The sequence below is a fragment of the Anser cygnoides genome, chromosome 2 (assembly GCF_040182565.1).
Source record: "Anser cygnoides isolate HZ-2024a breed goose chromosome 2, Taihu_goose_T2T_genome, whole genome shotgun sequence".
NCBI lineage: Eukaryota > Metazoa > Chordata > Aves > Anseriformes > Anatidae > Anser > Anser cygnoides.
The window spans coordinates 32,514,336-32,528,471 of NC_089874.1; the positions used below are offsets into that span (position 1 = coordinate 32,514,336).

The following is a 14,136-nucleotide window of genomic DNA, read 5'->3' on the forward strand; positions in this document are numbered from 1 at the left end:
GGGAAGGGTACAAAGAGGACTGGCTAGTTTAATGGTTAGTAGAGCAGAGGCAGCTTATCCTGGTCAATCATTGTTCAAATATCCTCGTGCCAAAAATAGGACGCAAACGAACTGACTGTGCCAGCTCTGTGCTGGATACGAAGCAAACAGAGCAGGTGTGTGTGAGCACAGCTTCAGCTGAATGGAGAAAAAAGTCCTTCAGATGATCTCAGTAATTTGTCTATGTACAACAGATTCAAAGACAGAAATGTTTGTCCAAATGTTTTTGTTTGTTTTTAAAGCTCTTATTTTGAGCTAAATTAAACATTTTATCTTTCACATCAGGCATTTGTTATGTACATCAGTGAGACGGCTTGCCACAACCTGCTAAGCTGTCTTGTTTCTCTTTGTGAATGGAAATATCTCCAGGTTGTAAACCTGAGAACCTAGAGAGGCAGCAGAAACTTCTTTCTTTAGCCATGAATTTTTGCAAGTTGAAGTGTTCTGTTTACAGAACCACTTCAAATCTTCTGAAGAGAAGGGCAGGTTAACAAAATAGATAAAAACAAAAAGCTTTTTTAGTATGAAAGAAAGCATGAGCCTGTTTGTCTCTAACTTTTGAGGAAAAAACAGCTCCTCTTGTGGTTTTGGGAAATCACATGCATTTTTATTATGGTAATAATCAGCTATCTGAAAAAACACAGGCTTTAAAAAGCATTGTCAGTCATAGGACGTAAACAGAGCCTTGCCAGTTCCCTGTGGAAAAAAGCAGTTTTCCAGTTCCTAATTGACAGGGTGCTATAGAAGGATTTTGGCAGAAATACTTTGGCCTAAAGAATGGGTATGTTCTCTGCTTCTGCAATGTTTGAGCACCCTTAAAGTGCTTGTCCTCCAGGTAGTATTGCAAAATGCACTGCTCTTTGTTCCCAGTTGACAGATGGGGACCAGGAACACCAAAGTGTCTAGAATCTCAAATCAAATGAAAAAAATCACTAGGGTATGGTATGTATTTAGTGAGTGTTTCCTTTCTGTATGCAAATTAAATGCAAATTTCCTTCTCAGTACTGCCATATGAAGACTGATGCAGATCTCACTTTCTGCCAGTGAAGAATTACATTGCTTCAGGTAAAGAGACTAATGTTAACTTGTCAAATATGGAAACAAATATGGTCCATGCTAGTCAGAAATAGATTATTGGCTCCATGTGATGATGAACAGCACGAGATGTGTTCAGGCTGGTTTGTTTTATTTTGTGTGAAACCATGCAATGACACCATGCTTTCAAACACAACAAGGGTTCAATCTTCTTTCTGATTTGATAGAATATTATCATATCTTGTATCCAAAATTAATATCTGAGAACTGATTTATTAAATGTAAAGATGGGAAAAATCAGTTCACTTCAAGTCTGGGTGTCAAGCAGAATAACATATAATAAGTATTATTGTTCATCATCTTTCTCTTGCACAGATGATAAAGATAGTTAGCAAACAGGGTGGCCAAGTGATATGGATTATTTATCAGCCTTTCCGATGACGCCAGCACAGTCTGGAATATCTCTTTGTCCTCTCGATCACAATGGTACGCTCTGATTGCTGCCTTCTCTAGGACAGGAAAATTACGAACTGGCGGGGGAGATTTGCATGTGCACGTTGAAAGATGTGGAGGAAACAGTCTGTTGGCTGGACTGGGGAGTCAAGACTGAGCCTTAAGTTAGCCTAAATTTAGTCTGAAAACTTAGGAAAAGTAAAGGCATGAGCAAACGCACATGTTTGTGTTACTGAACCTGATATTCCATATTCTACATGACCAGAAAGTGGAAAGTTTGTACTATGTAGAAATTAATTGAAGAACCCTGTTCTTTTCAAAGGAGACCTTTACTACAAGACAAAGGAGACCTTTATTTACAAAATAATGTAATATAGATCTTTATATAAATATAGAGCTTTATATAAATAAAATGTTAGAAACTTGCAGTTTTTTTAAACCTTTATGGCTTTTTTTTCCCATAGTGTTCAAAATACATCTTCTGTTGACTTTGTGCCTGCCTTTAAATGATGGTGAGTTTGGGTAGTCAGTTATGTTGATCATATATATTTGCTTGTAAGCATAGACGGTCTGTGAGTTATCTCTCTCTTTAAGATGCAAATCCTCTTAAATGCCTGTCATGCCACTTGTGAATAGAGCTCCGGGACAGTGTAGCCCTGTCGGAAATACTTTGAACTACTGTTACTGTACTTGTGGCTTGATGAGATGGATGAACTGGTGACGATAAAGAGATCTTGCTTTTCTTGCTAGTACCTTTGGGATCTTGCTTTTATTGCTTGTGGGTTTGAGGCTGCATTGGAAAACCGATCTGGTTTCTTTTAGAATGAGCGAGTAAATCAAAGTGAAACCTTGCCGTGCCGGACAAGGAGAGGAGTGGAGCAGGAGCACGTAGGGAAGTCCTTAATATGGTGTCACCAATGAAACCCCTGTTCCATCCAGGCAAACATCATCCTTCGAATGATCAGCAGTGTACTGAGACTGCAGGAGCAGGTTTGGTTTAGTCTTTCCCTTGATGGATTTAATGGCACACATGTCCTAAATAAGAGCATGTGTGCTGGAGAAATGGCAGCCCTTCTGATTCCTGCACTGCACCATGATCATTCAGTCCAGCCCTGCAAAGCTGCAGGTCACTGTGTGGGGGGTATTAGTAGCTACCAAGGGTCTACTGACCACCTCTGTACTATACCTTCTTTCATTCCTCCCACCACAACAAGACACCTAAAAACCCCTTAGCATCCTGTGCCAAGCTCAAGATCTTTGGATCAGAAGGCGGAGTATCACAAAACAGCTGAGTGCTACAAAAAGAGCTTGAGAAATGAAGGCAGTTACCAAACTTGTTGGTTGCTGCTGTCTGCAGGGCTAAATAACTTGGCAAAAAAAAAAAAAAAATAGATGGAAGCCACAGTACTGTAAAAGACTGACGGATGAAATATTTCTGTTGGCAACCATCCTAGAGTAGTTCTTGTTGGTAGGTATGCCTTGGAGATTTCCCTTTGCAAATATAGTTAGTTGCTCAACTCCCCAACTCATTCATTTTCTGATGGGTCTCAGAATAACATACTGCCTGTCTGAATTGCTGGAGGCTTTCTGCTGCAGCTGAGAGGACACTAAATGAGCAAAAGTGAATGTAACGACTTAGGTCCCAAGTTGATAAAATACTTTATCATCACATGTTTTAAGCTTGACATTTGCTTATATACCTTTCAGCTTTAATCTTCTGTTTGTGTCAGTGTACGTTCACTTTAGTATTTGAGCTGCAGTGTGTGATACCAATGGCTTAAAGTGTATTCTTTATCTGTTTATATTTTTATAACCCCACACAAGATTTATACATTGAAGGCCTGTTGAGAAAAATATACTTTGTACACCTGTAAATGCTGATTGAAAGAGAATGCTGTGATTATATAGCTTACAGTAGCATTTTCTTTGAAGCTGTCAAAATAAAACTCTCTTCTGTATCACTTCAAATAAATTATTTCTTAAATGTAAGATTAATGTATAGCCCAAAAATATAGAAAGGCATTTGTTCAGAATAGCAAACAAATTAATATTGTAAAGCAAAAGCATGATATTTTTAGAAGCATTCTTACTGGCAATTAAAAAAGGAAAAATAAAGTTTGACCAAACTTAAGCCAGTTTCATCACACTTGCAATTTACCTTTTTTTTTTTTTTGCCAGCCTTATTATTACAGTATATCTATTTTTGGTTAAGGTGGTGCCCAAATTTGCTGCAGTCATTTATCAGATTACATAAAACCAGGCTAATATCTTTAGTTGTTTTCTTTTATCTTCCGAGACATAGAAATATTCCTTATGGCAAATAAAATATTTGCAAACTGTGTGTGCACTTTTAGATGTCCAAGTTTTTGTCCTCCATTTTCCTAGCTTTTGTTTTTCACTGGAATTCTGCCAGAGGTAAGGAGAGGAGCTGGAGAACACTATTAAGGCTAAAGATACACTAGGAAAGCTAGGTATTGTTTTCATTTTGTTTTGTTTTTCCTCTGGGCATAGTCCACAAGTGATGCATGCTACCTTGAAAAGTCTAGCTTTTGTCTCTGGTTACTTATAGCCACAACTGTCACCCTGTTTACAACAGCCTTTTGAAGGCTGCTGAAAACATACTCCATTTTTCATAGACTAATGATAACACTTTAATTGCATTAACTCCAGATTAAAAATGAAAAAACATAGTACACATCTCAAGGAAACGTCCTTAGCAGTTTACTTCCTTCAGCTGCTTTAACAAGGGGCTAGAAACGAACTGCAGACATGGCACGGATGGGCCAGCTCACCTATGACTGATCTCTTACATGAGCCCTGACTTGTGTGAGAGTTTAAAATCTCTGATTAGTTGATTGAAAAGTGTTGTGTTTTTTTTCCTGCCATTATCAAATGTCCTGCTGTCCTGTTCTCTTGAGTACCAACCGACAGAAAATGCAGTGCTGTGTAAATAACTTTCATAAAACTGTGCTATTTTTAGAAAGGCCACGAGTCCAAGTTTGATTCTACATTTTGACCACTCAGAAGCTTAAGCTCCTCTCGAATAGTCTGCAATCGCTGCTTGTGGCATTCAGCTTTCAGCTTTTGCAAGCTATTTTTTATTAATTCATTCATTTTTGGACTGCCCTTTCCCAGAAGCTGTTTGGATTGAAGTGAAATATAGGAGCTGCACCTCCCCAGGCTCTTGCAAGTACACCTGATCAGAGTTGATTAGAATGAGAGTGTTGTCTGAACGTGGATTCAATATATGTTATTCCAGATACCCCATGCCTTCACTGGAAATAATTAGTTCTGCCCAGTGCTTTTTTTAGCCATTGCATAGTGCTCTGAGGCTCCGATCAATTCGGCAGTTTTTGTGAACAGTTCGCTTTTCAAGGAAATTGGGACTTGGAAGCAGCCTCGTCCCTTTGTCCTAGAGAGCATAAGCACTTGCTTCTTGCTCCCAGCCTGGGGCCAGAGAGGGGCAGGTGAGGGCCTTGCGTTGGCCCCTCTCTGGGACAGACTGCCCGGCAGATTTTAGATTGTGTTGTTTGGATAAATGAACTCAAAGTATGTATAAAAGCCTTCTTGGGGCTGATTTTGGCCTTAGGAACAACCAGTTGGATTATGTGTATTTACAAAAATCAGAAAGATAATCAGGCTTGTGACATGCTTTGGCAGTACCATGGGATATTATGAAGGTATCTTCAGTTATTGTAAGTAGCTGCATTAAGATTTTCAAAGGGCTTTGCGTAGTTGGAGGAAGAGGTTATATTTAGTTGAAATGTGGGGTATTTTTCCTTAAAAAATGATGAAATCTTGCTTTCAATTATATTTTGATTTATTTTCTGTTTTGTGTCCCATACATTTCTTGATTTCACAAGAAGAATTAAGATCATATTGCTCCTCGGGAAAAATATTGGTTCTGTTGAAGTGAGGCAAAACAACTGCAGTTCACCCAGTGAAGTCACAGTTTCATCCTTTTTGCATTGCCCTAAATTCACTGGGACAGTAAGAACAACTCCTAAGCAGGCCTATCAATAACATTTTGGTAAAGTATACACTGCAGGTCTGTTCCTAATCAGAATTCATGATGAGGAAGGAGGTTAGATGAAAACTGGATCCAGAACTGGGCTTAGCTTCTGCCCTGGTCCAACTACCCAGAAGGGTTGCATGTGGTTTCATAACAATGTTATTGACCGGTATGTGATGTGACCTTTTCATAGCACAGAAGCAGTCAGTTTGTTACAGCTCTCAGAGGCATGTTTGTGCCTGTAACACTGCATCTTCATGTGCTTCAGTGCTGCCAGGTGAAGGGTGGATGAGCTGGGAGGGGAACGAGATCTGAGCAGCCCAGCCTGGTATCTCAGACCTGCTCCACAGCAAAGGGCCTTTTTGGTATTTTATGTAAAATATTTTTTTTCTAGGCTAAGCTTCCAGTGATTTGCAGCTTCAGTTCTCTAACTACGTAAATTGTTTGATATTTAACAAAAACTCACTCTGACTTGCTTCAAAATTTAACAGAGAAATTGTTGTCCCAGCTACATAGGTAGCTTCATGGTATGGTTGTAGCACGTTATGTAAAAGCCACCTTGTCCCTCAGTGAATCCTAGCCTGGATGTGGAAGACCCTTGTTTTGAGATTTCATTATGCAATTTAAAAGGCAGCTTTGAATACCAAAACAAAGAAAATGCTTTTTTATTCTTCAGACACATTGTTGTTTCAAAATGTTTACAAGGAGCTCCATTGTGCTACTCTTGTAAAAATCATCAAATTTTATAGGAAGAGAAGTATTTGGGATTTTTTTTTTTTTAAGAACATGCCTCTGCTTTTCAAGAGAGTGAGATTTAAAAGAAGAAAACATCCTGATGTAGGTAAAAAATATTCTATGTAGTTCTTGTTATTCCTATCACTTAAGCAATAATTCATACTTACTCTTGGTAGGTACGCCCATGATCACCAGTTCTGATCTATAAAAGTTGGAATTCTACAGCAAAACCTACCTAAACTTTCCTTTACAGAGGTGTTAAGGCTTTCTTTCCAGAGCTGTGGCCACTATTGATACAAAGCTCATGTGAAAGCTGCTGCAGTGGTAAAACATATGTTTAAAATGTGTGTCCACTCCTGGCTTGAATTTTTCTAATTGGTAGATTTTCATAAAACCCTTGTTTCGTAAAATAAAGAACATTTTACTCCACCACTGGACTTAGTATCTTAGAGTTTCTGATTTCCAATGGTTTTATAAACCTATCTTATTCTTGTAGTGTATCTATCCATCCTCAAATTTTCAGCAGTCTTTTTTCAGTACCTGTACTGGAACAAGTTACAGTATCCCAAAAATATTCTCTTTGGTATATGCTTATCACCTCAATGCTGTTACTCAATATGGCCTACTTTGTATATCCATGGATTTTATTAGCCTTTTTGGTCACGGTGTAGTGCTAGGAGGTCATATTCAGTTGGCTGTCCTCTGCTGTGATCCTAAATCCTTTGCATAGCCATTGGTTTTCACAGTACAGTTCTCTGGGCAGTAAGTATGGCCTACGTTTCTTGGCTTGAAACCAAAAAAGCACTTACATCCATGCATATATTATGAGATGGAGATGTTGTTCATCTTGGTTCTCCAGCCATGGGAAATTCAGCCTGTTGTCCAGGAGTTATTCTCAGTGTCCAGGTTTGTTGAGCTGACCTGTGCAAAATGCTCAGTGGAGGCACAGATTATTTGCTCAGTGTGTGTGCAACAAGCTAGAAATGCCTGAGGTAGGCTGAATGTATTGCAGGCTGTCATAGGCTGTGTGCTCCAGGGCTGCTTTATGTGTGTCCATCCAGGTGTGTCTAGAGCAGCTAGACGTGCCAGCCTCAGTGCATGTACGCACACATGTCTGTCTAAGAAAGCTGGATGTAAACATGGAAGACTTGGTAAATCTCTTATTGCTCGTGGCTCTGCTTGCTTCATTTATGGCATAGAAGAGACAAAGTGCTTTGTTGGTCTGAGGCGTTTATTTGTCAATACCTGACATTGCTTTTGGCTATGGGGCTTGTATTGCTTATATGCAATATACCTCAGCCTTGTTGCAAAAGAGTTAGATTTTAGTTCCAACCCGTTAAATAACTGCGTCAGTAGAATAATTGAACTGTGTCTGCATTTCCTATCCTAAATGTTATTTGTTTACTTGATCTCTGTCTGTGTATGTTAAATTATTTGAGCTTTTTGGTGCAGGAAAGTACCCTTGAATTTATGAAGCACTTAAGCATGTGCCTAACTTTAGCCTTGTGCTTATAATCAGGCACGTGTTGCTGAGGTCTTGTCCTGAATCTAGGACTTAATTTTCAGGAGACTTATTTATGTGAACGGAAAGGCATATTTTCAGAGGAGAACGAAGTGGTAAGTAATCAGCAGCCAGGAGAGCTAGTTCCAAAAGCCCTTAGCTCATTTACATGAGAAAGCTGAGCAGCTCTCTGTATTGTCATATAAAGCGAAGATAGAGACCCATTCATTTACCTAGTGCAGCACTCTTATCCTCGAAACTTTGTGAAGTTTTATCCTCCCATTGTTTGTCACAAAATCCCCTGAAGCTATTGATATGCTTTTCTTTGTCCCAGGAAATTCCTTTGAAGCTTCAATTGAGCTTAAACGTGTTTAGAACCAGAGTTTTCTCCTCAGTTGAAAAATGCCCATCACGTGGCTTCAGGGTACTGCGAAGAAAAAGCAGCACGTGTCCCTGCACAGGCAATGCCAAAAAGCTGCTGCACACAAAACTAAGCGGAGATGGCCCTGCACTACTACATCTTTCCACCCAGAGCACATGGATTGAGCCATCCATCTTTACTCCCCCAGGGCCTGGAATGTGGTCCAGGAGGGAGCAAACCCAGAGTGCTTGAGCATCTCCCCTGGTTTCTTTCTGCTCCCAAACCATCTGCTGCTCTGTGGTAATAGTCTTCTGCTGTTCGTTAACCTAGTTAATCCTCTAGCATAAGCTGTAGTAATTTACGCTGGATGCTTGGGTTTCACATGGTACTTATGATACCTAATGAACTGTGGCTGCAGAAGCATCTGTTCTTTACAATAGGTCGTTTTTTATTTTTATTTTTATCCTGGTAATTAGATGTACAAAACATAGTTAGGAGCTGTTTTGGTTGCAGAGATTAGAACCCAAAACTTCAGTACTGTAGCAGTCCAGATTTAATATTACCTACACAAACTTAATTTAGCTCCCACTAGTTTATGCACTGGTTTCAAATTGGTGCATGGTATTACTTGATGCTTTTTCGCAGAATGCTGGCCTGATGAAAAAGTGACTGGAGGAAGGTTGTATGGGACACCTGTAAGACTTGCAGCATCCTAACTTAAGCATTTAACTAAAAACTCAATAGCATCCTTTTATTTGATTTGTATGTAATATTTATATGATACAATGAAGCAATCTGGCAGAAGAGTCTATGTAAGAATTCATTTACAGGTAAGAAAACTGCCAAAGTTGAAAGTACAGTATTAATATTAATGAAGGCTAAGCTTCAGAAGAACATGAGTGATAAATGGGATATGCTAAAAACAAACAGTAATATATTGTTTGCACTGAACAAGGAAAGTAGGAACAGAAAAGTGCTACTTAATTATTATGGTGCTGAGTTAATAATGCAGTAGAAATCTTAGCTCTTTCTAATTTGGGCACTTAATTTCTCAGTCTTAATGTTTCAGTAATGCTGTTTCCCAGTTTAATTTCCTTATATTTATTTGTTTTTAGCAACTCAGAAGGAAAACAAGAGAAACACATTGTGAACCCCCTGTAATGAGATCTTAGTGCTACTAATATGCCTTACATTTTCCATAAAGTTGCTGATTGCATTTAGAGTCACCTCAGCAGTGCTAAATCATTTCAACAGTTTACTCTTACCTCTAGTGTCATTAAAGTTCTCCAAGTTTAGGAAATGTGTTTGAAAAAACAAGGAACAAAAAAACTCATGTTCCTGTATGAAAATGCCACCTTATAACATGCATAGCTTCAAAAAATAAAACCCAGGTTTTTTCCAGGCATGAACCCTTTCTGCTTCCCCTGTGGGACTCTAAAGGAGCTATTTAAAACCATACGATCATACAGTTAGGGACTGGGCTGACTCAGCAAAGCGTTTAACTACATGTTTAAATTCTATTGCAATCCATAGAATTTAAGCATGTGCTTAAATATTATGTTGAAAAGGCATGGATTTATGCAAGTCTTTTAAAGCTAAGCATGTACCAAAGTGATTTTCTGAGGAAGGCCCATAAGATCCCAAGTTGGAAGAACTGTAAATGCCCTACCTTTGGGGTGACTGATGTCATAAGTAAAATATTTAGATATATATATTTTTATATGTAATCTCAAATATAAAACATGATGCAGTAGTCATTATGGTCTGTGAATTAGCTAACAGCATAATTTTTCTGTTGTTTTAAAATACATATGCCAAAATTAAGAATGCTTGCAGATAAGCATCTGAATGTACATTTTCTACTCTTGAAAATAGTTTGCCTTTTTTTTTTTTTTTTTTAGTCACTGAAATATTTGAAATCATTCAGAGCTGTGAATGCTGTCTTAAAAAATGCAGACACATATACAAGGACTTAAAAACACATATGGGTACCTAATACCAGGATCCCACACTCCAGAATTTTCTGTGTTATGACCTGTTTTTAACTTATTCCTGCAGTGTTTCCCTGTAATACGAGACTCGATTATTCTGAGGCATTGAATCACTAAACAGGGTCATGTTCTTGTTGGCTCAAGGGCATAAGCAATTCCATTTTTTTTTATTTACTTCTGTCTATAAAAAGCTTCTTCTGTGTTAGGGAAGATTGCTGTTTCTGCTGGTGATTCCCCCTGCACCCTTGTTAGACATCTTCTGCCCTGCACTATGCAAGTGTCTTGTATTTCCCAGAAAACATTTTGATTTTTTTTTTTTCTCAAGATATAAAAGAACATTTGCTTTTTCAGCCTTCTCAGTTCAGATTATCCACTTCCTAACATTGTTAGAGGCTGAAATGGCTCCAGCATAAATGGGGTTGCAGGGGTCTAAGCAGGTCTCCTGGAGCTCTGTGGGAGCAGCCACCAGGACCTGGAACCCCTGGGGCACCATGGATGAAGCAGAGAGACCCAGCCCTTCTGGGGACAACTGGAATCATCAGTTACTGAGTAGTCTGAATCCCAGATAACTTTCTAGCACTGGCCCTGAGAGTGCTACGAGTATTACTTTAAGTGTTCGTGATACCAAGTTGCCAGCTGTCAATATGACCTGATACGTGTGCTGCTCATCCTCTGGCTTGCACTGTAGCATCCTACCTGTGTCAGTGCCCCTTTGCAGAGCCGGGTTTATGCTGTCTGCAGAGCTTTCCTGCTTCCACAGAAGTACTCCTCTCCTCTTTGCCTTTTGTATGGCAGTGCTCTTCCTCTTTACAGTGTGGTAAAGGAAAGGAAAGTTCGCTTGTGTATGTAGTAAGCTGGGTGAAGAGGAAAGATGAGGAGAGGGGGGTGTTGAGCAGTGCTAGGTACCAACTGAAGGATCCCACAGGGAAAATCCCATTGTCAGCTGCTGCAGTCTCCATCTGTCCAAGGAACAGATCCCAGCCCTCAGCAGATCTAGATCGTTTGGCACATGGAGAAAGAAAAGGTTTGGGATGAAGGGAGAAGATGAGCTGCGCACCTCCCAGATGCCGTACATCTCCAAATGTCATATAGTGATGTCACAGTACCTTACTATTGAGAATCTTTGATAGCAGAATTGTGACAAGTTAAAAATATATATATATTGCCCTTGACTGCAATCTGTTGTGTTAGTTGAGCAGCAGACAGCCAATTCTTGGCCAAAAGACAGAACTGAGCTTCAAGTGTTATGCAGTATCCCTGCATCTTCTAGCACAGGTGCTTGGGGTAGTTCAGGATTTGGTGGATCTCTATAAGTCTCTGAGACAACCTTTGCAATGGCTTCCTGATCCCAGTGAGTAGTCTCGTTCCTGTTGCCACTGTCAGCTCCCCAGGGCCAGGACAGGGAAGGGGACTCAGAATTTTGGCATGTGTGTGGCCAGGGTGCGGGAGTTGTATGGGTAGGTAGTGACAGGCGTTGGTCACCTGTGTAGCAAACAGCATATCACAGAGCAGGATGCCAGGGAGGTAAAGTATCACTGGTAACAGTGAACTGAAACCTTCCATACCTGCATGAGGGTGTATTAACCAGCAAATAAGCTATGCAACTTTTGAAATGTCTTTATGAAAAATGAACTTTAACAGAGCATGCATGAAGCCTGCCAGGACACAGAGCAGCATGGTGCTTTGCTCTGATCTGCAGTCAGACGCTGCCGTTCTGAAACCACATCGCCTCGTCAAACCGAGAGAGACGCAGTACAAATTGCCTAACGCCGCTGAAGATAAACGCGAGCCACGTTTCAGCACGCCGCACAGTAGGCAGGCATGTCGAATATGCTGTGCCACAACTGGTGCCGGGCTATAAGCGCTGTACCAGGCGTGCTAAATATGGAAGGGCTGCTTATAGCCGCGAGCAGCGGCCCAGCTGCCCCATCACCACGGGCCTGCGCCTCCGGCCTGCCCAAGCCGCCGGCCGCCCGCGGGCCGCGGAGCCCGGGGAGCGGGCAGCAAAAATAGCACCGCGGGCTTGCTGTGCGTGGGCGCGGCAGAAACCACGCTGCGAGCGAGAGCTCCCGGCGTTGTTTTGGAAGCGATACAGAGGCCTTCTTTCTCTTTTTTTTTTTTTATTTGCTTGCTTGCTTGCTTCTCGCCCAGCGCTGCTGGGCGAGGGGAGGGCGGGGGGCGAGGAGCGCTGCTGCCTGGGCGCTCGCCCACCCGCCCTGGCTTTTTGTCACAGGAATAGGCTTGGCAGCGGGAAAGGGTTAATTACGCTTGAGGACGAGGGAGGATTGCAGTTTGAAAGACAGAGACTGGACAGCTGTGTTTGCTGTGGTATTTTTAAACGCATTAATGCAGGCTCCAATCACCCGGCCGCGCTTGACCTATTTTTGGCTCAGGCCAGCCATTGTTCTATTTCTGCCGCCGCTGGGCCACGCTGTTGTTGATTTGAATGCAAATGAGTTGTCACTGCCCCGGCCAACTCCGCCAGCCGGGCCGAGGGGCGGCCGAGGGGCCGCGGCGCTCGTGGCGCTGGGGTGGCTGGAGCTGAACCCGGTGGGGCCGGCGGCCCTGGAAACGTGCTCGTTGGGTGTGCTTTGCGAGAGGCTGCCTTCCCCCCCGCGCACACACACACACACACACACACGTACACACGCACACGAGAAAGCCTGAAGCACCGAGATATTTCTTCTGCATTTCTTCTTCCACCTGCTGTTGGCTTCCAGAGCACAAGTGCTCAAACTCAGGGGTGCACAGTCCGGCGTGTGCTTCCTGCCCTCTCGCAGCTGTGTAAAGGGGATTTTGGCTTTTCTGTCTTAGTAGATACTTGTACAAATGCTTACACATTGCTAATTACCGAAGTGTGCTGTCTGACGAGCCTGGCTGGAGGAGGTAGGACGGCAGAGGGTCGTGCCTGACGCCCCTGTACAAGTGCAGTGATGACTCTCTCGTGTAGCTGAAGTGCAGACTGGTTGGAATATGCTGCAGACAATTTACGAGAGTGAATCGTGTTTTTCCTCAGATGGGGTTTCTGGACGCGAACAGCTCTTGGCTCAGCAAAGAATGCACAGTATGATCAGCTCAGGTAAGAGACAGCTCAGTACCTCAGCCTCCCCTGCCTGCACCGTGGCTTACCGAGAAAATACAGCCCGTCACAACAAGAAAACACCCCTCCTGTAAAGAGCTGACTTTCTTTTTGTGGGCTTTATGTAAGTTGTTGTTAAATAATTATCTCTACCACGGTATGTTAGATACCAGCTGCTGCTTTTGTGGGAGTTTGTCTCCTTCAGTGTGCTGCTTTCCAGCAAGAACAAAATGCTAACAACTGAAATATAGTTGGGATTTCCTTTTTTGTTCCATTTGTTTTGTTGTGTGACTGCAAAATGGGGCTTGTGGTATGGGCTTATTCACAGAGAGAGGTTTCATCAGACAGACCGTATCAGGAGGCTGCAGTTAGAGCCCGTCACAGGCAATTCTCTTCATATGTGATTTTGTAAACAGAATTTCGTCTTTTTGTGAGTTTCATTTTCTCAAGTTTACACACAAAGAGGTTTTTATATCGATCCTCTTCTGCTTTCATTACAGGGTTACTTTAAAAAGAATGCTAAAGCAAGTCAGTCTCTTCCATATGCATGGCTTATTTTGTTACTTTAAAAATATTTTGGAACCTGACAATGGTAGTCAGAGGTAATGACTCACTGAAATGTAAATTGGATGTATTTTTAATGAAGGTATTTCAAAGCTGCTCTGATGGAAAATTGGACATTTCTTCATGTATTTGAAGCTCTCCCTTGATTTTCTAGTTTTTGTTAGCTGTGTTTGAGATCTGCAAGTGGTGTCTTGTAAATGAATTAATCCAGAAGAATTGTAGCCGTTCAGATGAAACATCATTTTAGACAGTCTAAAAAAGTCAAAATTTCAGGTTACTTTTGCAACTTTTCTCTTTAACTCTGTGAGTTACAGTTCTGTTTTCATCGGGCTGAGGTACAATATTAGTTGCTTTATGTCTTTTCAG

General features: G+C 41.3%; 1 protein-coding gene across 16 annotated transcripts in view; it reads left to right on the forward strand.

The window, feature by feature from the left end:
- The window catches only part of HDAC9 (histone deacetylase 9), a 480,254-nt gene that overhangs the window by 181,657 nt on the left and 284,461 nt on the right, over positions 1-14,136 (forward strand). For 10 of the 16 annotated variants that reach the window (XM_048068350.2, XM_048068349.2, XM_048068348.2 and 7 more), the window contains exon 1: positions 13,020-13,206. The exons of 2 other annotated variants lie outside the window; for them this stretch is intronic. In XM_048068350.2, coding sequence (XP_047924307.2) covers positions 13,101-13,206 — 106 coding nt within the window. In that variant the 5' untranslated portion in view covers positions 13,020-13,100. 4 more of the 16 variants (XM_048068353.2, XM_013171797.3, XM_013171800.3 and 1 more) reach the window with 3 other exon arrangements.